General features: G+C 40.0%; 1 protein-coding gene across 1 annotated transcript in view; it reads right to left on the reverse strand.

Annotated features, from left to right (window-relative positions):
• The window catches only part of WRN (WRN RecQ like helicase), a 377,656-nt gene that overhangs the window by 109,076 nt on the left and 241,280 nt on the right, over positions 1-27,300 (reverse strand). The window contains exons 19-22 of the mRNA XM_053700137.1: positions 14,470-14,485; positions 13,491-13,672; positions 8,943-9,044; positions 8,326-8,418 (exon numbers count right to left, since the gene is read on the reverse strand). Of these exons, the coding sequence (XP_053556112.1) occupies positions 8,326-8,418; positions 8,943-9,044; positions 13,491-13,672; positions 14,470-14,485 (393 nt within the window). The remainder of the gene's footprint in view (positions 1-8,325; positions 8,419-8,942; positions 9,045-13,490; positions 13,673-14,469; positions 14,486-27,300) is intronic.

Genomic DNA, 27,300 nt, shown 5'->3' on the forward strand with positions numbered 1-27,300 from the left:
CCCTTATTTCAGTTCTTTTGACAGACTTGCATTTTAGCCAAACAGTGCTGACTCCTAAGTAACTCCACAGGGGTAAGCACAATGTTATCTATATGAAACACATGAACTATGAACTAACACCCTCTAGTGGTGAAAAACAGTCGAAATGCATTCAGATAAGAGGCGGCCTTCAAGGTCTAAGAAATTAGCATATGAGCCTACCTAGGTTCAGCTTTCAACTAAGAATACCAAAAGAACAAAGCAACATTGGTGATAAAAGTAAATTGCATGCCCTATCTGAATCATGAAAGTTTGTTCTTAAAATAGCTCTTCCTGATAAGTCAGGTAAGGAGAATTACAAGATAGAGCAGAAAGCTCAGATACTCTTCTGGGTGAGGAAATGGCTAAGAGAAAGAGAACCTTTCAAGACAAAAGCTGAATGTCTAAACTGTGCACAGGTTCAAACATCTGAGCCTGAAGAAACCCTCAAAACCAAGTTAACAGAGGTGAAACAGGCCCGAGAACTGGTCTTATTCTGACCAAATCTTGAACAAATGCTTGAATGTCAGGAAGTCTAAGGAACTGTCCGACAAACCCTTATCCAGACTATCCTGCACAACATTTAATCTAAAAAAGAGTTCCAATGGAAATTCTTAGACTCGCAACAGGAAAAGAAAGTATTCCATACTTTGTGTTGTATCTTGTATCAGGCTTTCTGGCCTGAATCAAAGTGTCTATCACTTGATCTGAAAAACCCTCTCTGAGACAAAAACATAATTTATGTAAGAACTCACCTGATAAATTCATTTCTTTCATATTAGCAAGAGTCCATGAGCTAGTGACGTATGGGATATACATTCCTACCAGGAGGGGCAAAGTTTCCCAAACCTCAAAATGCCTATAAATACACCCCTCACCACACCCACAATTCAGTTTAACGAATAGCCAAGAAGTGGGGTGATAAAAAAGTGCGAAAGCATATAAAATAAGGAATTGGAATAATTGTGCTTTATACAAAATCATAACCACCACAAAAAAAGGGCGGGCCTCATGGACTCTTGCTAATATGAAAGAAATGAATTTATCAGGTAAGTTCTTACATAAATTATGTTTTCTTTCATGTAATTAGCAAGAGTCCATGAGCTAGTGACGTATGGGATAATGACTACCCAAGATGTGGATCTTTCCACACAAGAGAGGGAGGGATAAAATAAAGACAGCCAATTCCTGCTGAAAATAATCCACACCCAAAATAAAGTTTAACGAAAAACATAAGCAGAAGATTCAAACTGAAACCGCTGCCTGAAGTACTTTTCTACCAAAAACTGCTTCAGAAGAAGAAAATACATCAAAATGGTAGAATTTAGTAAAAGTATGCAAAGAGGACCAAGTTGCTGCTTTGCAGATCTGGTCAACCGAAGCTTCATTCCTAAACGCCCAGGAAGTAGATACTGACCTAGTAGAATGAGCTGTAATTCTCTGAGGCGGAATTTTACCCGACTCAACATAGGCAAGATGAATTAAAGATTTCAACCAAGATGCCAAAGAAATGGCAGAAGCTTTCTGGCCTTTTCTAGAACCGGAAAAGATAACAAATAGACTAGAAGTCTTACGGAAAGATTTCGTAGCTTCAACATAATATTTCAAAGCTCTAACAACATCCAAAGAATGCAACGATTTCTCCTTAGAATTCTTAGGATTAGGACATAATGAAGGAACCACAATTTCTCTACCAATGTTGTTGGAATTCACAACTTTAGGTAAAAATTCAAAAGAAGTTCGCAACACCGCCTTATCCTGATGAAAAATCAGAAAAGGAGACTCACAAGAAAGAGCAGATAATTCAGAAACTCTTCTGGCAGAAGAGATGGCCAAAAGGAACAAAACTTTCCAAGAAAGTAATTTAATGTCCAATGAATGCATAGGTTCAAACGGAGGAGCTTGAAGAGCTCCCAGAACCAAATTCAAACTCCAAGGAGGAGAAATTGACTTAATGACAGGTTTTATACGAACCAAAGCTTGTACAAAACAATGAATATCAGGAAGAATAGCAATCTTTCTGTGAAAAAGAACAGAAAGAGCAGAGATTTGTCCTTTCAAAGAACTTGCGGACAAACCCTTATCTAAACCATCCTGAAGAAACTGTAAAATTCTCGGTATTCTAAAAGAATGCCAAGAAAAATGATGAGAAAGACACCAAGAAATATAAGTCTTCCAGACTCTATAATATATCTCTCGAGATACAGATTTACGGGCCTGTAACATAGTATTAATCACAGAGTCAGAGAAACCTCTTTGACCAAGAATCAAGCGTTCAATCTCCATACCTTTAAATTTAAGGATTTCAGATCCTGATGGAAAAAAGGACCTTGTGACAGAAGGTCTGGTCTTAACGGAAGAGTCCATGGTTGGCAAGAGGCCATCCGGACAAGATCCGCATACCAAAACCTGTGAGGCCATGCTGGAGCTACCAGCAGAACAAACGAGCATTCCTTCAGAATCTTGGAGATCACTCTTGGAAGAAGAACTAGAGGCGGAAAGATATAGGCAGGATGATACTTCCAAGGAAGTGATAATGCATCCACTGCCTCCGCCTGAGGATCCCGGAATCTGGACAGATACCTGGGAAGTTTCTTGTTTAGATGGGACGCCATCAGATCTATTTCTGGAAGTTCCCACATTTGAACAATCTGAAGAAATACCTCTGGGTGAAGAGACCATTCGCCCGGATGCAACGTTTGGCGACTGAGATAATCCGCTTCCCAATTGTCTACACCTGGGATATGAACCGCAGAGATTAGACAGGAGCTGGATTCCGCCCAAACCAAAATTCGAGATACTTCTTTCATAGCCAGAGGACTGTGAGTCCCTCCTTGATGATTGATGTATGCCACAGTTGTGACATTGTCTGTCTGAAAACAAATGAACGATTCTCTCTTCAGAAGAGGCCAAAACTGAAGAGCTCTGAAAATTGCACGGAGTTCCAAGATATTGATAGGTAATCTCACCTCCTGAGATTCCCAAACTCCCTGTGCCGTCAGAGATCCCCACACAGCTCCCCAACCCGTGAGACTTGCATCTGTTGAAATTACAGTCCAGGTCGGAAGCACAAAAGAAGCCCCCTGAATTAAACGATGGTGATCTGTCCACCATGTTAGAGAGTGCCGAACAATCGGTTTTAAAGATATTGTTTGAGATATCTTCGTGTAATCCTTGCACCATTGCTTCAGCATACAGAGCTGAAGAGGTCGCATGTGAAAACGAGCAAAGGGGATCGCGTCCGATGCAGCAGTCATAAGACCTAGAATTTCCATGCATAAGGCTACCGAAGGGAATGATTGTGACTGAAGGTTTCGACAAGCTGCAATCAATTTTAGACGTCTCTTGTCTGTTAAAGACAGAGTCATGGACACTGAATCCATCTGGAAACCCAGAAAGGTTACCCTTGTCTGAGGAATCAAAGAACTTTTTGGTAAATTGATCCTCCAACCATGATCTTGAAGAAACAACACAAGTCGATTCGTATGAGATTCTGCTAAATGTAAAGACTGAGCAAGTACCAAGATATCGTCCAAATAAGGAAATACCACAATACCCTGTTCTCTGATTACAGAGAGAAGGGCACCGAGAACCTTTGTAAAAATTCTTGGAGCTGTAGCTAGGCCAAACGGCAGAGCCACAAACTGGTAATGCTTGTCCAGAAAAGAGAATCTCAGGAACTGAAAATGATCTGGATGAATCGGAATATGCAGATATGCATCCTGTAAATCTATTGTGGACATATAATTCCCTTGCTGAACAAAAGGCAAGATAGTCCTTACAGTTACCATTTTGAACGTTGGTATCCTTACATAACGATTCAATATTTTTAGATCCAGAACTGGTCTGAAGGAATTCTCCTTCTTTGGTACAATGAAGAGATTTGAATAAAACCCCATCCCCTGTTCCTGAACTGGAACTGGCATAATTACTCCAGTCAACTCTAGATCTGAAACACATTTCAGAAATGCTTGAGCTTTTACTGGATTTACTGGGACACGGGAAAGAAAAAATCTCTTTGCAGGAGGTCTTATCTTGAAACCAATTCTGTACCCTTCTGAAACAATGTTCTGAATCCAAAGATTGTGAACAGAATTGATCCAAATTTCCTTGAAAAAACGTAACCTGCCCCCTACCAGCTGAGCTGGAATGAGGGCCGCACCTTCATGTGGACTTAGAAGCAGGCTTTGCCTTTCTAGCTGGCTTGGATTTATTCCAGACTGGAGATGGTTTCCAAACTGAAACTGCTCCTGAGGATGAAGGATCAGGCTTTTGTTCTTTGTTGAAACGAAAGGAACGAAAACGATTATTAGCTCTGCTTTTACCTTTAGATTTTTTATCCTGTGGTAAAAAAGTTCCTTTCCCACCAGTAACAGTTGAAATGATGGAATCCAACTGAGAACCAAATAATTTGTTACCCTGGAAAGAAATAGAAAGTAAAGTTGATTTAGAAGCCATATCAGCATTCCAAGTTTTAAGCCATAAAGCTCTTCTAGCTAAAATAGCTAGAGACATAAACCTGACATCAACTCTGATAATATCAAAAATGGCATCACAGATAAAATTATTAGCATGCTGAAGAAGAATAATAATGTCATGAGAATCACAATGTGTTACTTGTTGCGCTAAAGTTTCCAACCAAAAAGTTGAAGCTGCAGCAACATCAGCCAAAGATATAGCAGGTCTAAGAAGATTACCTGAACACAGATAAGCTTTTCTTAGAAAGGACTCAATTTTCCTATCTAGAGGATCCTTAAACGAAGTACCATCTGACGTAGGAATAGTAGTACGTTTAGCAAGGGTAGAAATAGCCCCATCAACTTTAGGGATTTTGTCCCAAAATTCTAATCTGTCAGACGGCACAGGATATAAATGCTTAAAACGTTTAGAAGGAGTAAATGAATTACCCAATTTATCCCATTCTTTGGAAATTACTGCAGAAATAGCATTAGGAACAGGAAAAACTTCTGGAATAACCACAGGAGCTTTAAATACCTTATCTAAACGTTTAGAATTAGTATCAAGAGGACAAGAATCCTCTATTTCTAAAGCAATTAGAACTTCTTTAAGTAAAGAACGAATAAATTCCATTTTAAATAAATATGAAGATTTATCAGCATCAACCTCAGAGACAGAATCCTCTGAACCAGAGGAGTCATCAGAATCAGAATGATGATGTTCATTTAAAAATTCATCTGTAGGGAGAGAAGTTTTAAAAGATTTTTTACGTTTACTAGAAGGAGAAATAACAGACATAGCCTTCTTTATGGATTCAGAAACAAAATCTCTTATATTATCAGGAACATTCTGCACCTTAGATGTTGAGGGAACTGCAACAGGCAATGGTACTTTACTAAAGGAAATATTATCTGCTTTAACAAGTTTGTCATGACAATCAATACAAACAACAGCTGGAGAAATAGCTACCAAAAGTTTACAGCAGATACACTTAGCTTTGGTAGATTCAGCACTTGACAGCGATTTTCCTGTAGTATCTTCTGGCTCAGATGCAACGTGAGACATCTTGCAATATGTAAGAGAAAAAACAACATATAAAGCAAAATTGATCAAATTCCTTAAATGACAGTTTCAGGAATGGGAAAAAATGCCAAAGAACAAGCTTCTAGCAACCAGAAGCAATAAAAAATGAGACTTAAATAATGTGGAGACAAAAGCGACGCCCATATTTTTTCGCGCCAAATAAGACGCCCACATTATTTGGCGCCTAAATGCTTTTTGGCGCCAAAAATGACGCCACATCCGGAACGCCGACATTTTTGGCGCGAAATAACGTCAAAGAATGACGCAACTTCCGGCGACACGTATGACACCGGAAACGGAAATAGAATTTTTGCGCCAAAAAAGTCAGCGCCAAGAATGACGCAATAAAATGAAGCATTTTCAGCCCCCGCGAGCCTAACAGCCCACATGGAAAAAGTCAAATTTTAAGGTAAGAAAAAATGGTCAAATCAAAATGCATTATCCCAAATATGAAACTGACTGTCTGAAAATAAGGAAAGTTGAACATTCTGAGTCAAGGCAAATAAATGTTTGAATACATATATTTAGAACTTTATAAACAAAGTGCCCAACCATAGCTTGGAGTGTCACAGAAAATAAGACTTACTTACCCCAGGACACTCATCTACATATAGCAGATAGCCAAACCAGTACTGAAACGAGAATCAGCAGAGGTAATGGTATATATAAGAGTATATTGTCGATCTGAAAAGGGAGGTAAGAGATGAATCTCTACGACCGATAACAGAGAACCTATGAAATAGACCCCGTAGAAGGAGATCACTGCATTCAAATAGGCAATACTCTCCTCACATCCCTCTGACATTCACTGCACGCTGAGAGGAAAACCGGGCTCCAACTTGCTGCGGAGCGCATATCAACGTAGAATCTAGCACAAACTTACTTCACCACCTCCATCGGAGGCAAAGTTTGTAAAACTGAATTGTGGGTGTGGTGAGGGGTGTATTTATAGGCATTTTGAGGTTTGGGAAACTTTGCCCCTCCTGGTAGGAATGTATATCCCATACGTCACTAGCTCATGGACTCTTGCTAATTACATGAAAGAAATCAGACGTTCAATAAAGTGTTCAACAAATATAAATGCATGCAAAACTCTAGTTATTAATCTGAGGTTCTGAGGAAGAATTGCAGTGTGTTATCAATGATGGCCACTGTCTATGCGGAGAAATAGAAACAGTTTAGCAGGAAAAAGTTAACTCTCTGAGGTCTGCACAGAGGGAAGCTCAGAAACCTCCGAAAATGAGCTCTAAAGGGTTAAGATGAAAATCCTGATCATCTGAGAGCCTGCTGAGAAATAGGAAGAGAGCTCTGGTGTGTACTAAATACTAGAAATACATTTAAAATGACAGTACCTCAAATTTACTGTAAATGTGTAAAAGTACCCAAAAGTGCCTAAAACTAGACATGTGTACATGGTCATACTAATAGGCTGCAGGCTATGTGAGTGCAAATACCGACTTCAGCACTTACTCTACCGTGCTTACCAAGCAAGCTGCAGAACTGCTTCCAGTGGAAGAGCCCATCTTGTGCAGTATGCACTGACATATGATCTAAGGAAGGAGAACTCAGATAAGGCCAGCAGGAGGCGGCTGCAGGACCAGTCCCAGCGACACCGATGGCAGGCAAGTGGCAAACTCCCATGGGAGAATTACTCTCACTTCCAATGTACTCCTTTACATCCCTCTGTCCCATTCCTGGCTCTTTGAGGGGGATATCGTGTCTCACATCAGTTTGAGAACCACTTTTAATTGATGTGGATCAGCCCTTCCAAGTTTCACCATCCTCCTTGCAGGAGGCAAAACAAATGACTATGGAATCATGGGAAAGTGGGAGGGATTAAAGCTCTGTTGTGTGGGGTGTTTTCCCTCCTCATGTACTACTGGACTGTAATCCCACATGTGATGTCTCGTGGACTCTCACCAGTTATGAAAGTTTTAACACAAATTAAAGGGACATTGAACCCACATTTTTTTCTTTCATGATTCCAATAGAACATGCAATTTTAAGCAACTTTCTAATTTACTCCTATTATACATTTTCTTCGTTCTCTTTATATCTTTATTTGAAAAAGCAGGAATTTAAGCATACGAGCCGGCACATCTCTGGTTCATCACCTGGGTAGCCCCTGCTGATTGGTGACAAAATGTAGCCACCAATCAACAAGCGCTACCGAGGTGCTGAACCAAAGATGGGCCGATTCGTAAGCTTACAATCCTGCTTTTTCAAATAAAGATACCAAAAGAATGAAGAAAAATTGATAACAGGAGTAAATTAGAAAGTTGCTTAAAATGTAATGCTCTATCTTCTGAATCATGAAAGATAAAATTTGAGTTTAGTATTCCTTTAAGAATGCAAACATTGTGTGCAGGTAATAGTGAATGTAGACAGAGCTCCCTACTGTGACTCAGTAATGCCTGTTGCCATAGTGTACAAGGCACGTGCATCAGTATACCCTAATGGAAAGGGATCATATTTCAAATCAATCATCCAATGAGACGGGTAAATTTGATAAGTTAACGGTAAAGTTTGTTACTCCTTTAATGGGGCTTGTACTGACACCGTTACAGGCTTTGAAGCACTACAATAGAAAGCTATGAGACTGAGATCTTCTTATTGGCTGTACTGGCACACAGAAACAATTAATAATAACTTATAAATATTTTCTAATGTAAATTTGCCAACCACCCAACTTTTATTGGAATACTTATAGATTTACATACACTGTTTGTGTAAATACTACTCACTTTATCACTTTAACTTACTTACCTGTTTTTACAGTTATCGCAGCATTTTTCTGTCCCCATAATGCCAGAAGTGGCCTTACGAAGTTGTTTGTCTTCAAAATGAGACAATATGATCCTATCCCCAGGGACCAATACAAAACAGATAGAAAAGAACAAGAATTTACATGTTAAATAAAAAGAACACACCACTGGACCAGCCGTCCGAAAAAGTAACACATAGTTACACATAATTTAAAATATAATAAGGCTGCATCAATATTAAACACACACACATATATATATATATAACATTATAGATTATTACAGACTTGAAATTGAAACCTTTTTAAACTACAAAACAAGTCTCCAAGTTTACATCAAGGAACAAACAAGCTGAAGCTACAAAAAATGGCACATCTTTTTCTTTTAAGGCAACGACTGAAGTTAAATTAGTGCTACTGCATAGCAAAAAATGTAAAATCTTAAATTGGTTTTGCTGGAATATGTTTTCCTCCTTTGGACGAACATATATAAAACAAAATGCGCAACAAATAAAGCAGGATTTATGTTACGTATTTTATTTTGACATATTCATGTGGTATATCATTGCTATTATAACTGTAATCTATCAATAGAATAACCATTAATAGCAAATCATACTTGCGCCTGCAGTAGCTTGCGGTAAGGTATTTTTCCATTTTTGCCATCATCTTCAGTTTGTACTCCCGAAAACGCTCGCTCTTTATTTCACTCAGCATGTGTCTAATAAAAGGAGGGGGAAATAAACAAGCAGAAGATAATTTAGCACACACTGTAAGACTCATGAACAAAGCCGGGTGAAGACAAGATTCCCGATTTGGGGACCTGCCATCCTGGCTTTGTAGTGAATTTGTATAATGCCACTCTCTTCTCTTGCGCAACCAATCATGTGAGAGAAGGGCCTGTCAATCATCCCAAACGACCATGTCTGGTGACCTCAGCTTCTTACATTACAGAAAGCAGATCCTGTGCCTACCTCAGTATGTTCTTATGCAAAAGTAGCTAAACTTCAACAAAAGATACCAAAAGAGAGAAGTACAATCGATGACAGAAGTAAATCTAACAATCTGCAAACTGTATGCTCTATCTGAATCATGAAAGCTTAATTTTGACTTTTATGTGTCTCAGTTTTCTCCATAGGATCTATTAAATGGGCATACCCCATTGTTTTTCTTTTGTGGGTCAGACAGCATACAATTTTTGGTTCCCCTTTACTTCTATTATCAATTTTGCTTCTTGATCTTTGTTAGGTAGTGTGCACGTCTGAAGCACTACACAGCAGAAAACAGTGCTGCCTTCTAGTGGTCTTGCAAATGTATAACATTGTTATATAGTGCAGCAGACACATGCACGCTCCTGAGCTTACCTCCCTGTTTTACAACAAAGGGCATCAAGAGAACAATGCAAATTTGATAATAATAGAAGTATATTGGAAAGTTAATTTAAATTTGATGCTCTATCTGAATTATGAAGAAAATTGCAAATGCCAATATTATGGCTAGATTACAAGTTTTGTCGGTAAAAACTTGCGGAGCTAACGCTCCTTTTTTTCCAGCGCTCACTTTAAACAACGCTGGTATTACAAGTTTTCTGATTGGCTGCGTTAGCCTCAGAAAAGTGAGCGTTGAGCAAATTTAGCGCCACTTCTACCTGTAATACCAGCGTTGCTTACGGTAGCGGTAAGCTGGCAAAACGTGTTTCCTATGGGAAAACAATTTCTTAGTCTATACCTATCACCCTAACATGAACCCCGAGTCTAAACACTCTTAACCTTTTCACTTATTAACCCCTAATCTGCCACCCCCAACATCGTCGCCACCTGCATTATACTATTAACCCCTAATCTGCCGCTCCAGACACCGCCGCCACCTACATTATACCTATGAACCCCTAATCTGCTGCCCCTACATTATAAGTATTAACCCCTAATCTGCCGCCCCCAACGTCGCCGCCACCTACCTACAATTATTAACCCCTAATCTGCCGCCCCCAACGTCGCCGCTACTATATTAAATGTATTAAACCCTAAACCTAAGTCTAACCCTAACCACCCCCCCCCCCCTAACTTAAATATAATCTAAATACAATTTCTATAATTAAATAAATTATTCCTAACTAATAGTTACATTGTAGCTATTTTAGGATTTATATTTATTTTACAGGCAACTTAGTATTTATTTTAACTAGGTACAATAGCTATTAAATAGTTAATAACTATTTAATAGCTACCTAGTTAAAATAATTACAAAATTACCTGTAAAATAAATCCTAACCTAAGTTACAAATACACCAAACATTACACTATCAATAAATTAATTAAATAAATTAACTACAATTATGTAACATAAAACGCAATAAAATAAAATAAACTATATTACAAAAAACAAACACTAAATTACAAAAAATATTACAAGAAGTTTAATCTAATTACACCTAATCTAAGCCCCCTAATAAAATAAAAAAACCACCCAAAATAATAAAATTCCCTATCCTAAACTAAATTACAAAGTAATCAGCTCTTTTACCAGCCTTAAAAGGGCTTTTTGCGGGGCATTGCCCCAAAGTAATCAGCTCTTTTACCTGTAAAAAAAACAAATACAATACCCCCCCCCCAACATTACAACCAACCACCCACACACCCCTATTCTAAAACCCACCCGATCCTCCCTTAAAAAAAAACCTAACACTACCCCATTGAAGATCACCCTACCTTGAGCCGTGTTCACCCAGCCGGGCACCGATGGGGCAGAAGAGGACATCTGGACCGGCAGAAGTCTTCATCCTATCCGGGCAGAAGAGGACATCCGGACCGGCAGACATCTTCATCCAGGCGGCATCTTCTATCTTCATCCTTCCGGAGCGGAGCCATCTTCTATCTAGCCTTGCATTCTATTGGCTGATCCAATCAGCCAATCGGATTGAACTTCAATCCGATTGGCTGATTAAATCAACCAATCGGATTTTTCCTACCTTCGAGGGACGCCATCTTGGATGACGTCATTTAAAGGAACCTTCATTCTGCATTAGGACTTCGATTGAAGAGGATCGCTCCACGTCGGCTGGATAGAAGATGGCTCCGCTCCGGAAGGATGAAGATAGAAGATGCTGCCTGGATCAAGACTTCTGCCGGTCCGGATGTCCTCTTCTGCCCCATCGGTGCCTGGCTGGGTGAACACGGCTCAAGGTAGGGTGATCTTCAATGGGGTAGTGTTAGGTTTTTTTTAAGGGGGGGATCGGGTGGGTTTTAGAGTAGGGGTGTGTGGGTGGTGGGTTGTAATGTTGGGGGGGGGTATTTGTTTTTTTTTTACAGGTAAAAGAGCTGATTACTTTGTAATTTAGTTTAGGAAAGGGAATTTTATTATTTTGGGGGGCTTTTTTTATTTTATTAGGGGGCTTAGATTAGGTGTAATTAGATTAAACTTCTTGTAATATTTTTTATTTTTTGTAATTTAGTGTTTTTTTTTGTAATATAGTTTAGTTTATTTAATTGTATTTTATTTTAGATAATTGTATTTAATTTATTTAATTAATTTATTGATAGTGTAGTGTTAGGTGTATTTGTAACTTAGGTTAGGATTTATTTTACAGGTAATTTTGTAATTATTTTAACTAGGTAGCTATTAAATAGTTATTAACTATTTAATAGCTATTGTACCTAGTTAAAATAAATACAAAGTTGCCTGTAAAATAAATATTATTCCTAAAATAGCTACAATGTAACTATTAGTTATATTGTAGCTATATTAGGGTTTATTTTATGGGTAAGTATTTAGTTTTAAATAGGAATAATTTATTTAATTATAGTAATTTTATTTAGATTTATTTAAATTATATTTAACTTAGGGGGGTGTTAGGGTTAGACTTAGGTTTAGGGGTTAATAACTTTACTATAGTAGCGGCGACATTGGGGGCAGGAGATTAGGGGTTATTAATTGTTGGTAAGCGGTGGAGGCAGCGACGTTGGGGGCGCAGATTAGGGGTTAATAAAATTTACTAGAGTGTTTGCGAGGCGGGAGTGCGGTGGTTTAGGGGTTAATACATTTATTATAGTGGCGGTGATGTCCGGTCGGCAGATTAGGGGTTAATAAGTGTAGGTAGGTGGCGGTGACAGATTAGGGGTTAAGAAATATAATGTAGATGTCGGCGATGTTAGGGGCAGCAGATTAGGGGTTCATAGGTATAATGTAGGAGGCTGCGATGTCCGGTCGGCAGATCAGGGGTTAAAAATATTTATTTTAGCGTTTGCGATGTGGGGGGCCTTGGTTTAGGGGTTAATATGTAGTTTATGGGTGTTAGTGTACTTTGTAGCACTTTAGTTAAGAGCTTTATGTTACTGCGTTAGCCCATAAAACTCTTAACTACTGACTTTTATATGCGGTAGGAGTCTTGGAGGTAGAGGCTGTACAGCTCACTTCTTCCAAGACTTATAATACCAGCGTTAGCAAAATCCCATTAAAAAGATAGGATACGCAATTGACGTAAGGGGATTTGCGGTATGGAAAAGTCGCGGGAAAAAAAGTGAGCGGTAGACCCTTTCCTGCCTGACTCGTAATACCAGCGGGCGTTAAAAAGCAGCGTTAGGACCCCTTAACGCTGCTTTTTAAAGCTAACGCAGAACTCGTAATCTAGGCGTTAATGTTTTTAATGTCTGTTGCACAAATTATCATTAAATCAATTTTTTGTTAAATTATACAATTGTGTTCTTTAGTACGTAAGTATATAATCAAATATATATATAATAGAAAAGCATTACACTGCCTCCACCCTGTACTTCTGTGGAAAATACTGATTCACATTTCAAGCTACCTAAAAGTTCTTTACAGTATAATGGGATAAAGATTTTGTATGTGTGTAATGACTATTTGTCCCTGCCCCTTTGGGGTTCTTTGATTGGCTCATGTTTTATTGGTTAAGGTATATCAGTGTGATGTACACATTGTAACTTCAGCTTGACAAAGGGGCAGGTTGCTTGTTAATAAAGTTTCTTCACCTTCAACAACAACAACAAAAAAAAGTTCTTTACAGATTTAGAAAGCAAAGAAAGTAAAAATAAAGCAGTATGTTGCACTCATGTTTAACACTGTTGGATACATATAAAGGCGACCAGTGAAGCAATGAATACACATAAAAGCATATAGTAAAGCAAATAATAAAAAAAAACTAATTTACCTGTTAAAATTCATGTCTGCTGATGTCCATAGGACATGACAAGTGCTTGGAAGGCCATCCCGACCAGCCCTGCCAATTTCCTGATAGTATGACTCCATTTCCTTAGGAGCTCCATAGTGAATAACTTTGCGTATGTCTGCTTTGTTGATGCCCATGCCAAATGCGACAGTGGCCACTACACACTGTAAAAGAAGCAAAGGGTTACTGACTGGTTAAAGCTATTAGCAAGACAGCTAATTAGTATTACACCTTTAAAGGGACATGAAACTCAAAAAAAAAATATTTTGTGATTCAGATAGAGAATACAATTTTAAACAACTTTCTAATTTACTTCTATTATCTAATTTGTTTAATTCTCTTGGTATGCTTTGTTGAAGGAGCAGCAATGCACTAATGGTTTCTAACTGAACACATGTGGTGAGCCAATGACAATCAGTATATATACTGAGCCACCAATCGGCAGCTAGATCCTAGGTTCTTGGCTGCTCCTGAACTTGCCTAGATAAACCTTTCAGCAAAGAATAACAAGAGAAGGAAGCAAATTAAATAAAAGAAGTAAATTGGAAAGTTGTTTAAAACTGTATTCTCTATCTGAATCATGAAAGAAAAAGAAATTGGGTTTCATGTCCCTTTAAGTAACTAGACAGTAATATTAAACAGTGAGAACAAAATTATATGACAATATAGAAACCTATACAGTATCAGAGAGTCACTAAAATCCAATGTTGAAGGTAAGCTCCTAGCGTTTTTGTTTTTTAATAATAATATCCTGCTCTTGCTCTAAACTAGAGCTTGACAAGTTCGGGAGCCAGTGAGCTCCTAAAATTTTAATTCTGGCTCCTAACTTTCAATGATTCTACATATATCCAAATACACACTGTCTTACAAGCTTCTGAAAAACTGTATGGATGGTTCCTCAATTTTTTTGTTGGATTTTTAGACAAACAGTCTACCCCATACAAAAGACATATCACGTCACCTCTGTTGGCGCACAACTTAGAACAAAAAGGAAAGATAGCGCTAAAAAGCAATCTAGATAAACATTAAATAGAACAACTTATTAAAGCAATATTAAAAGCTTATGTTTACATATAACCAACCTATACAACTATTATACCAGTATCAAATAAGATAAGACAAGAATTTTTTTTAATTTAACGTGTGATTCAAAAGTTTAAAAAGTCTAGAACTTAGAAATTATTTGACAAAAAGCAGTTAACAAAAGTCAGGCTGTAAAAGGATTGCAAAAAAAACAGCGTTATTTATGTGGCTGATAAATACCGGTCAGTTTCTAGGCAATTTCAGTTCTCTGGGTTACGTCACCATCTCCAGCTAATAGGGGAGCCAATCCTGTGGTGCCAGTGTTAAAGGGACACTAAACCCAAAATATTAATTTCATGATTCAGATAGAGAATACAATTTTAAACAACTTGCTAATTTACTTCTATTATCTAATTTGCTTCATTTTTTAGTTATTCTTTGTTGAAGAAATAGCAATGCACATGGGTGAGCCAATCACACGAGGCATCTATGTGCAGCCACCAATCAGCAGCTACTGAGCCTATCTAGATCTGCTTTTCAGCAAAGAATATGAAGAGAATGACGCAAATTAGATAATAGAAGTAAATTAGAAAGTTGTTTAACATCTCATGCTCTTTCTGAATCACGAAAGAAAAAATGTAAGTTTCATGTCCCTGTAATATGAAATTTTAGTGAGACGTAACCAAGAAGCTTGTGAGCCTGCTATTTTCAAAGGACACAACATTATTATTAGCTGTAATTCAGATCCTGGTCTGAAAGAATCATTTTTGGGCGCCAAATTTTTAAGTGATTTGAAGCACCCTAATTGCTAAAAAAAACAAAACAATCTGGAGACAACACTGAATGCCAAAAGATAAACCAATACAACATAAAACTAAACGCTTGCCTGAATTAATGGTATTTTACCCTATATGCTTTGCAAAAATACATTAATAACCTTCAGGGATGGTTATGAACAATGGCAGAATCTTTCAGTCTACAGTTTGCAAATGATACAATACATACTGTATCCCTCTTCCATCATGTGGATATGTTACACAACAGTGGTATGTAGATATAAAGACATTTTTATCAAGTTCAGCATCTTTACAGTCTTCTCCCCCGGGTCTATTTAGGGCTAGATTACGAGTGGCAAAAAAACATAAATTATGATTACCCGATAATTTAATTTCCATCGTTACGAGGAGAGTCCACGGCTTCATTCATTACTTGCGGGAAATACAGAACCTGGCCACCAGGAGGAGCCAAAGACACCCCAGCCAAAGGCTGAAATACCTCCCCCCCCACTCCCCTCATCCCACAGTCATTCTGCCGAGAGAACAAGGAACAGTAGGAGAAATATTAGGGTATAAAAGGTGCCAGAAGAAAAAACAAAATAAATTTTGGTCTGCCCAACGTAGAACCGAGCCAGAGCCGTGGACTCTCCTCGTAACGATGGAAATGAAATGATCAGATACGCATAATTTATGTTTTCCATCTAATACGAGGAGAGTCCAGGGCTTCATTCATTACTTGTGGGAAACAAATACCCAAGCTCTAGAGGACACTGAATAAAAAACGGGAGGGTAAAAAGAAGGAGGACCCTATTCTGAGGGCACTACAGCCTGCAAAACCTTTTTACCAAAAGCAGCTTCGGCCGAAGCAAAAACGTCAAATTTGTAAAACTTGTAAAAGTATGTAAGGAGGACCAGGTAGCTGCCTTACAAATCTGCTCCATAGAGGCCTCATTCTTAAAGGCCCAAGAAGCCACAGCTGAGTGAGCCGTAATCCTCTGAGGAGGCTTATGTCCCGCTGTCTCATAAGCCGAACGAATCAAGCTCCTCAGCCAAAAAGATAGGGAAGTAGAAGAAGCCTTCTGCTCCTTACGCTTCCCCGAATAGACAACAAACAAAGCTGAAGATTGTCTGAAATCCTTCATAGCCTGAAGATGGATGTGCTTTGAGCCTTGAAATTCTAAGTTATGAAGTAACCGTTCCTTTGAAAAAGAAGGTATAGGACATAAGGAAGGAACCATAATTTCTTGATTAATGTTGCGATCAGACACAACCTTAGGGAAAAATCCCAGTCCAGTGCGAAGGACAGCCTTATCTGCATGGAAAACCAGGTAAGGAGGCACACATTGCAAGGCCGCTAGTTCAGACACTCTGCGTGTCGAAGCAATGGCCAGTAGAAAAAGGACCTTCCAAGACAGAGTCTTAATGTCAAGAGAATGCATAGGCTTGAACGGAGGCCCCTGCAAAACCTTCAGAAACAAATTCAAACTCCAAGGAGGAGCAGAATCTCTAAACACAGGCCTTATCCTGGACAGAGCCTGAACAAAAGACTGAATATCAGGTAGCTCAGCGAGCTTCTTATGTAACAGCACAGATAGAGCTGAAATCTGTCCCCTTAAGGAACTGGCGGCAACTCCCTTCTCCAGACCGTCCTGGAGGAAGGAAAGAATTCTGGATACCCTGACCCTATGCCAGCAATATCCACCAGATTCACACCAGAGTAAGTAGGTCATCCACACCTTATGATAGATGTGACGGGTAACCGGCTTTCTGGCTTGAATGAGAGTATCAAATCACCCTCTCAGAAAATACTCTTCTGGCTAAGACTAAGCGTTCAATCTCCACGCAGTCAGCCTCAGAGAATCTAGATTCTGATGCACAAAGTGACCCTGTACCTGCAGATCCCTGCGACAGGGCAACCTCCATGGAGGGGAGAATGACATCCCCACTAGATCCGCAAATCACGTCCTCCACGGCCACGATGGAGCAATCAGAATAGTGGATGCTTGCTCCTGTTTGATAGGAGCCACTACACGAGGTAGAAGTGGTAACGGTGGAAATATGTACACTAGTCTGGACACCATGAGATCTATCTCAAGAGTCCCCCAACTGTTGCAAATCTCTGCAAACACTTCAGGGTGAAGAGACCATTCCCCCAGATGAAATGATTGTCTGCTGAGAAAGTCCACTTCCCAGTTGTCCACACCCGAGATGTGGATCACTGATAGCGAGCATTCGTGGGCCTCCGCCCACTCCAGTATCCAAGATACTTTCCTCATGCTAGGGAGCTTCTCGTTCCCCCCTGGTGGTTGATGTAAGCCACCGAGGTAATGTTGTCCGACTGGAATCTTATGAACTTGGACGAACCCAGGAGGGGCCAAGCCTCCAGAGCATTGAAGATCGCCCAAAGTTCCAGGATGTTGATCGGGAGATTCCACCTGCCCTGTGCCTGCCCCCGCTTCCCAACCTGAGAGACTCGCGTCCGTAGTCACAATCTCCCAAGATGGTCTGAGGAAGGATGTCCCCTGGGACAGCTGATCTGGACGAGGCCACCAAGAGAGAGACTCCCTCGAACCATTGTCCAGAGAGATCAGTTGGGACAGGTCCGAATGATCGCCATTCTACTGCCTCAACATGCACAGCTGAAGAGGCCGGAGATGGAATCTGGCAAACAGAATTACATCTATAGTGGATACCATGAGCCCAATCACCTCCATGCACTTGGCCACTGACGGCCTTGTGGAGGATTCAAGGACAAGACAGCTGGAGACATTCTTGCAACGTCTCTTGTCTGTTAGGAATAACTTCATGTCAATGGAATCTATTATCGTGCCCAGGAACTCCACTCTGGTACTGGGAACCACAGAACTATTCCCTGAGTTCACCTTCCAACTATGAGATTGCAGAAGGAGAAGAACTCTCGAATGATCCTCTGCCAACTGGTAGGACGGAGCCTGAACCAGAATGTCATCCAGATAAGGAGCCACTGCAATCCCTCTGGATCTTGCTACCACGAGCAGAGCTCTCAAAGCCTTCATGAAGATTCTGGGAGCCGTAGCCAACCCGAAGGGAAGAGCTACAAACTGGAAGTGCTGATCTAGAAAGGTGAACATTAAAGTGAAGGTAAAGTTTTCCTTTTTTTATACCTGTATTATATTAGTCATATGCTATATAGTATGATCGCTAACTTTTTTAAAATTATTTTAATATATCTTATTGTATTATAAACTAGTTGTATTTACCTACTCAGCCATTCTTTACTCCTCCCTCCATGAATTTCCTGGTTTTTCTCACTCTTACGTACAGAGCGGTCCCACCCGCTCTATACGTAAGTTCAAAAGCGCGTTCTCGCTTGCCGGTCAATTGGCGCATGCGCACACTTCGCCGTATATTAAATTTGCGCATGCGTGACTTTAATATTGATAGACCGAACATACTATCGCAATTGCGCATGCGCTAAACTGGAGCGAGCTCGGCTTGCAAGGGAGAGTAAGTAATGCCAACGCATGCGCAGAACGTCAAGGAATCTGTGACGTCAAATGACGGCCGCCTAACGGCCAGACTTACTATTGGCTGATGCAAGAACGTGACCGGACAGAAACCCCCTCCCAAAAAAACGGGTTGTTTTTGAAACGATCAGAAATAGAGAGAAAACAGGTGATAACTAAATAAATATATCAAATTAAAAAAATTCATGAATTAAACTAACATTAATTTTTTAAGTATTTACATATACAATCATCTAATCGTGCAAACTTTACCTTCACTTTAAGAACCTGAAGTGATCCTTGTGAATTGGCACATGAAGGTAAGCGTCCTTCAAGTCTATCGTGGTCCTAAACTGGCCCTCTTGAACTAGGGGCAGTATTGACCTTATTGTTTCCATTTTGAACAATGGAACAGACAGAAACTTGTTTAAGCACTTTTAGTCTAGAATCGGGCGAAACGTGCCCTCCTTTTATGGTACCACGAAAAGGTTTGAATAGTACCCTAGACCCCTTTCTGCTAAAGGTACCGGTACAATTACTCCTAGAGAGGAGAGATCCCTCACGCACTCTAGAAAAGCATTCCTTTTTTCTGGATTTGATGAGAGATTTGACAAGAGGAATCTGCCCCTGGGAGGATGGGTCTTGAAACCTATCCTGTAACCCTGGGCATTAACTTCCAGAACCCAAGGATCCTGAATGTTTCTCAACCAAGCCTCCGCAAAAAGAGAGAGTCTGCCCCCTACTAGATCCAGAGACGGATCGGGGGCCGCCCCTCCATGCCGATTTTGTCTCAGTGGGCTTCTTGCTCTGTTTAGATTTATTCCAAGACTGAGAGGGTTTTCTAAGATCCCTTTGACTCCTTCATAGCTTGCACTTTAATAAGTATTATAGAAACATATTAAATGGCACCTTTATACTCTAATGGCCGGGGCACTCACCACCTCCTATGACCCAGGCCCACAGAGAAAACTCATATCGTCTCCTGCAACCAACGGTCAGGAAAGGAAGAGAAAAGAGGCCACACCCATTCATATGGAGAATCGTGCAGGACCGCCCCTGCAGCCAAGAAAAAGCGTGCCAACTAAACGGGCTGCGCAGTAATCAAGGACAGGAAAAAACCTGACTGTTCCACAATGCCAGAGCCTCATCTCACACATGTCGCATCAAACACAATAAAGCAATCATGTATACATCCCCCCCTGTTCAATATTCACCTTCCGGAGATATTAACCCTTGATTCTATACAGATAAAGGAGCACTGTGGCCCTGTCTTCTTGCGTTATCATTATAGATATAAAAATTAAACAATCTTACCAGAATCAACGCCGTGGAACAGGAACACGACCTCTCAAGTTTAACAGTGTGTAGCATCGCTCCTGACATGGACTTGAGTGAAGAAAGCAGGCAGTGAAACTCGTCAAAACTGAATGCTTAAGGAGCTGTTAATACAAGTCTGGATGGTTTTGCAGAAAGACTCTCCCTGCATCTCCAGACCCTAACATTCGTCAATGCTCTCACTGAGAGGCTGACAAGACTAATTAAAACTCCAGTCCCATTCCAAAGAGTATTACCCTCCATAAGACACTACTCCGAAATCTTCCGGCACTTCTCTGCCATCCTCTTGTGATGGAAGGCAAATAATAACTGGGGGATGAGGGGAGTGGGGGAGGTATTTAAGCCTTTGGCTGGGGTGTCTTTGCCTCCTCCTGGTGGCCAGGCTCTGTATTTCCCACAAGTAATGAATGAAGCCGTGGACTCTCCTCGTATTAGATGGAAAAGGTGTTTATTGCAGCTCTTTGCGTGCATCAGAACTAGCGCACGTATTACAGATTGAATGTAAATGCATTTGTTTGAGCGCAATTGAATTTAACGCGCATTGAGATATTGTGACTTCAGAGCTCTGGTTTAAGGGGCATGATCATACACTTTTAAACAACTTTCCAATTTACTTCTGTTAGCTAATAAGCTTACTTCTCTTGGTATCATTTGTTGAAGGAGAAGCAATGCACTACTGGGAGTTAGCTGAAAGCCAATGACAAGGGACATATATGTGCAGCCTCCAATAAGCATCTTTTTAGCCTACCTAGGTAAACTTTTCAACAAAAGATATAAAGATAATGAAACAAATTGGATAATAGAAATAAATTGGAAAGTAGTTTAAAATGTCATGCTCTATCTGAATAATGAATGAAACATTTTGGGTTTCATGTCCCTGTTACGCGAGACTAAAAAGTTGCATAAAACATATTTAAAAGTATAGTTACACTCAGCATTTTGTCTAGATGCACACAGGTGTTTCCTAGCATTAGTGTTCATCATGAATACATTTTACTCCCACAATACGAGCATTTATACCCCATATATTTTTATTTTATTTATTTATAAAATATTTTACCAGGAAGGATACATTGAGATTTCTCTCGTTTTCAAGTATGTCCTGGGTCAACAAGACATTGCATTGATAACATAGGGTACAATAAAATACAAAAAACAATAATAATACACAATATATGAAAAAAAAAATTTTTTTTAACATAGAATAGGTATTTAATCAACCATGACAGATGCATTCTGTTTTGAGATATGTAGAGAGGGATCTCTTAAAGGATATTAGGCTTGGGGAAGGTTTGAAAGTGTGCGGGAGGTTGTTCCATAATTGTGGTGCTCTGTAGGAAAAGGAGGATCGAGCTGCTTTCTTTTTGTATTGAGGCAAGCTAAATAATGTGCTGGTATTGGATCGGAGGTTATAGGAGGTGGGAATAGCCGGGGAGAGCATTCTGCTCAGGTAGGGTGGGAGCTTCCCAGAAATGCTCTTAAACACAAGGCAAGAAAGATGGAGGGAGCGTCTGGATTCCAGTGACAGCCAGTTTAGTTCTTTTAGCATGTCACAATGGTGGGTCCTGTACTTACATTGTAGCACAAAGCGGCAGAACGAGTTATAAAACGTATTTAGTTTATTAAGGTGAGTTTGCGGTGCAGGTGCATATACTACGTCCCCGTAATCCATGATAGGCATCAGCATTTGCTGTACAATCTTTTCCTTTACTGTAGGGCTGAGGCAAGATTTGTTTCTGTACAGGGCACCTAGTTTTGGATAAAGTTTAGAGGCAAGTTTTTCTATGTGGAGGCCAAAAGATAGATTGGGGTCTAACAACATACCCAAGTATTTGAAAGAGTGGACTGCAGTCAGTGTGCAATTGGATTTTGTTTTGATGCGTAGATGGGAATTTTGTAATTTGTGTAATTTAGGCCCTGTTCCAAAGATCATTGTGACAGTTTTGTCAGTGTTTAGGAAGAGTTTGTTTTTTGATATCCACTTTTCTACCTCTGTGAATTGGTCTTGGAGCACTGCTTCAAGCTGCGGCAGATCGGAATTGTTTACATAGATTACCGTGTCGTCTGCGTACATGTGTACAGTTGAGGATTTGCAGACATTAGGCAGATCATTTATAAATAATGTGAATAGCAGGGGGCCGAGAATGGATCCTTGGGGAACACCACACGTGACCGGGAGAGGGAGGGAGTCACTGTCAGAAATGGAGACATATTGTGATCGATCCGATACATATGATCGAAACCAGGTTAGCGGACGATCACCAATACCTGAGTTTTTTAGTTTGAGCAGTAGTATATCGTGGTCTACTGTGTCAAAGGCCTTTGCAAAGTCAAGGAAAATAGCTCCAGTTAGGTCTCCTTGTTCCATGCCAGTTTGGATGTCGTTGCAAACTTTTAGGAGGGCAGTTGTAGTGGAGTGATTCGGGCGAAAACCTGATTGATCAGGGGTCAGATAGTTAGATTGTTGGTAATACTCACAAAGTTGCGTATGGACGCATTTTTCTAAAATTTTTGACAATACTGGGAGCAAAGATATGGGACGATAATTAGAAACCAAGGTTAACTCCCCACTTTTATGGATAGGCACTACTCTTGCAGTTTTCCAAAGTTTGGGTATGTATCCAGACACCAAGGATTCGTTAATTAGGGTTGTGATGGGTTTAGCAATTGCCGGCGCACTGATCTTCAACAGCATTGCTGGGATTTGATCAGGTCCAGACTGGTTTTTCATTTTTAGATTATTAAGGTGTTTCTTAATTACATTGATGGGTACAGGTCTAAAATTGAACTTCTGTATATTGGGTCTTTGCTGATTTAGTGGGGCCTGATCCACATTTGTAGTTTCAGGATGCGCGTCATTTATTAGTTTGTCAATCAGGGTGGTGGAGCATGCGACAAAATAACTATTAAAGGCATTTGCTACTTCTAAGGGGAGTTGCAGGGTTTGGTTGTCCACATTGACAGTGCGGGGTTGGGAGTGGATTGTTGGATTTTGTAAGTTGTTTATGAGTTTCCAAAACTTTCTAGGGTTTGATATGTTATTGTTCAGATTTTCACAGAAATATTGGGCCTTGGCCAATTTTGTTTGTTTAGTGCATATATTTCGCCATTGTCTATATACACAGTGATCGTTCATAGAGCCTGTATGCTTGAACTTTGACCACAATGAATCCCGAAACTGGTACATTTGAATGAGGTCAGCTGTGATCCAATTTAAGTGTGCTCCTTTTACTCTCACCTTACGCAGTGGGGCATGCATATTCCAAACTTGTAGGAGTTCAGACTGGAAGAATTCTACTGCGGAATCTAGATCTGGGATTAGGTTCAATCTGTGCCAGGGGAGGTTCTTAATGTCATTTAGAAATGATTGAAGAGTAAATTTTTTGAAGGACCTGGTGATTTTAACCTTGGGAGAGGATTTAGTTGCCTTTATTTTGCGCACGCAGTACACTAGGCAGTGGTCACTGAAATTGTTAGGGAGAACACCTGCCTCCTGGATTCGGTTGGGAGAAGTGGAGAGAATCCAGTCAAGCAGGGTGTGATTATGGCTTTTGATGTTTATGCGAGTTGGGGAGGAGATTAATTGCGTTAGCTGCAAAGATTTAAACAGTGAGCGACAACTATTATTTTTTAGATTCAGCCAATCAATATTAAAATCTCTAAAAACCAAAATTTCACTTTTTGGGTTTTGAGCTATGGTTTCACTAAGGAGATGTGCTATGTCAGAAAGGGAATGTACAGGGGAGCTAGGTGGGCGGTAGATCCCTGCAACAATTATTGATTTACTGCATGGGATTTCAATTTTGCCAGAAAGGAAATCAAAGGTGGCAGGAGAGCTAGATTTTTGTAAGGGGGTGAACTTTGTGGAATTGTCAACATAAATTACAATGCCGCCTCCTCTCTTTGCTCTATCATTTCTATGGCATGAATATCCATGTATTGCAATGGCAGAGTCAGGTATTTTTGCGGTTAGCCAAGATTCAGAGATCACAATGATTTTGGGTTTGTATTGTAAACACCAAGCTTGCAGTGCATCAATTTTCGGTAGTAAGCTGCGGATATTACAGTGCACAAAGGAGAGGCCTTTCTTAGCTGGAAGGCTAGGAATGGAATTTGTTAGGGGACCAGGGTTAGACTCTACGTCATTTGCAAGGGCAAGTAACATAAGGTATAGGAATTTGGAAATTATTTTTGATTGGCCATATAGTGAATGTGATACTTTATAATTTTGTGAGGTGGGGGTAGGAGGGTTATTTTTTATAACCCTCCACCAGCACTCAGCAGATAAGTTACAGCAACAGAGCAGGCCATGATGTATGATAATTTGTTTTCCAGTTTGAGGAGTGTGCTTATGGCGGTTATTATGTGAACCAAATTGGAGTGAGAAAAGGGTTATCATGAATAACAGTATGGATATATTTGGATTCATGTTAGTGGTATGAGGTGTGTAGATAAAAAATAAAAATGAAAAGTATATACACTATTGATGTGTGATATATAGCTATATGTAGGAAGAGAGGGTATTTATTCTATAGGGTTAAGTAGAAGGAAGGATGTGCTGATCAGTGGTTGCAGCTGTCATTTAAGGAGAATGAAAGAAGTGTGGGAGACTATCTATAAAGGAAGAAATGAGCCTGGGGTGGGTGGGGTGAGGGGCAGGGTGGGAGGGAAACTATCTTGCAGGATCTACCTTTTTGCAAAGCAGGGGCACAGCTGAGATAAGTTCTGTATTTTCTTGCAAGGCTTGGGTAGATATGTTTAAAAATCAGGCTTTTTGCAAAGCAGGGGCACAGCTGAGATAAGTTCTGTATTTTCTTGCAAGGCTTGGGTAGATATGTTTAAAAATCAGGCTTTTTGCAAAGCAGGGGCACAGCTGAGATAAGTTCTGTATTTTCTTGCAAGGCTTGGGTAGATATGTTTAAAAATCAGGCTTTTTGCAAAGCAGGGGCACAGCTGAGATAAGTTCATTGAAAGGGATATAAATTATGTTTTAGATAACATGATCGGCATATTTTATGATATGTTCACTTGTGATTGTGTATAGTGTGGTTGATATGACAACGATTTTGGAGCTTTTTTTATGTGGGGGTGTGGTTTGGGTCTATATATTTTTTGTCTTTCCACTTGGCCTTCTGGTCTGAGGAAGGGGCATTTTTGCTCCGAAACATCACCTTTATAAATTTCTATTATTAGTATAAATCCAATGAGTGCGGATTCTACATTATATTGATTACATAAATGTAACCACCAATCAGTAAGCGCTACCCAGGGTTATGAACCAAAAATGGGCCGGCTCCTAAGCCTACATGCCGGCTTTTTCAAATAAAGATTCCAAGACGACGAAGAAAAATTCCTAATAGGAGTAAATTAGAAAGTTGCTTAAAATTGCTACTCTATCTGAATCATAAAAGAAAAAAATTGGTTTCATATCCCTTTCACTTGAGAATATATCATAGCCAATAGTTATGGGGAAATGTAAATAAATACAAAAAAATATTCTGATTTACAGAAAATCAATTATGCATAGCTGGCCTATTACTTATGTCAGGGATGGCTAACTGGCAACCTTCTGCCCTAGTCTTTGTGGCTCCAGAAAAATAGAGCTAAACATGTAGACATTGTATGAATATAGATACATACATACATCTATTGTGTTTTTCATAGCCATAGATTTATGAGGCTTTTAATGCTTCAAAAAGGTTAATATGTGGCCCCATGTCAATAGCAAGAGGTTTGCAACAACAAAAAAACATATAAAAATAATTTAATATACTCATAGTATAAATCTGTTAAAAAACTTTAAAGTGCTGGTAAGTTTTTTTGAAACGCTAGGATTTAACACTTCCATAAATAAATGTGACTTTTAGTCATGAAGTAAAAAAAAACTCCATGCTGAAAGTACCTTTATATGCCTGCGCACTTATCCCGAGCGCCTACCATCTGCCCACAGCTATTTTTTCAATTTAGTGATGTTTCCACTTCTTAGCCCAAAGCTGTGCTAGCCAATCGTTTTGCCAAGAGCAGCTGGAAATGCTCAGCTCGGCATAAACGTGCAGACAAATAAAGGTACTTTGAGCATGAAGGTGTTTTTTTTTTTATACTTTATGAATGAAAGTCGCATTTATTTATAGCAGTGGTATATCCTAGTGTTTCAAAAACGATATAATTTGGCATCACTTTAATTAACTTGTGTACATATATTTACACTAAGTATTTAACAATTCGTCTGTTTTACACTTGTTACTTAACCCCTTTACCCAATATGACGTATATATACGTTGTGCGGTACGTGAGCTCCTGAAGCTTAAGGCATCTGCCGCATATGGAGCCGGAGCGCGGTCGGTGCTCCGTCTCCATATGAGTGCAGATGCCTGATTGTTACAGACGGTGACACTGTGTGTGTCACCGTCTGCAACAATCTTCTGCTGGAGCTTGGTGGAGGTTTGGGTGGGAGTCAGGTGGCTGACCCAACAGGGGACACGGGAGGAAGTGGGAGGGGCCCTACGCTACGGAAATGTAACAGAAACAGTAGTTATGAAGCAGCGGTCACAAAGACCGCTGCTCCATAACCTGTCCGCCTGATCTGAGCAGGCGGACACACATCGCCGGAAATCAACCCGATCGAGTACGATCGAGTTGATTGACCCCCCCCCCCCCCCTGCTGGCGGCCGATTGGCCGCGAGTCTGCAGGGGGCGGCGTTGCACCAGCAGCTCTTGTGAGCTGCTGGTGCAATGCTGAATACGGCGAGCGTATTGCTCGCTGTATTCAGCGAGGTCTGGCGGACCTGATCCGCAGTGTCGGATCAGGTCCGCCAGCCCTTGATAAATAGGGGCCCTTGAGTTGTCTACTTAAAAAACATAATTTATGCTTACCTGATAAATTCCTTTCTTCTGTTGTGTGATCAGTCCACGGGTCATCATTACTTCTGGGATATTATCTGCTCCCCTACAGGAAGTGCAAGAGGATTCACCCAGCAGAGTTGCTATATAGCTCCTCCCCTCTACGTCACCTCCAGTCATTCGACCAAAGACCAACGAGAAAGGAGAAGCCAAGGGTGTAGTGGTGACTGAAATATAATTTAAAAAATATGTACCTGCCTTAAAAAACAGGGCGGGCCGTGGACTGATCACACAACAGAAGAAAGGAATTTATCAGGTAAGCATAAATTATGT

Source organism: Bombina bombina, chromosome 2, assembly GCF_027579735.1.
Source record: "Bombina bombina isolate aBomBom1 chromosome 2, aBomBom1.pri, whole genome shotgun sequence".
Taxonomy (NCBI): Eukaryota; Metazoa; Chordata; class Amphibia; order Anura; family Bombinatoridae; genus Bombina; species Bombina bombina.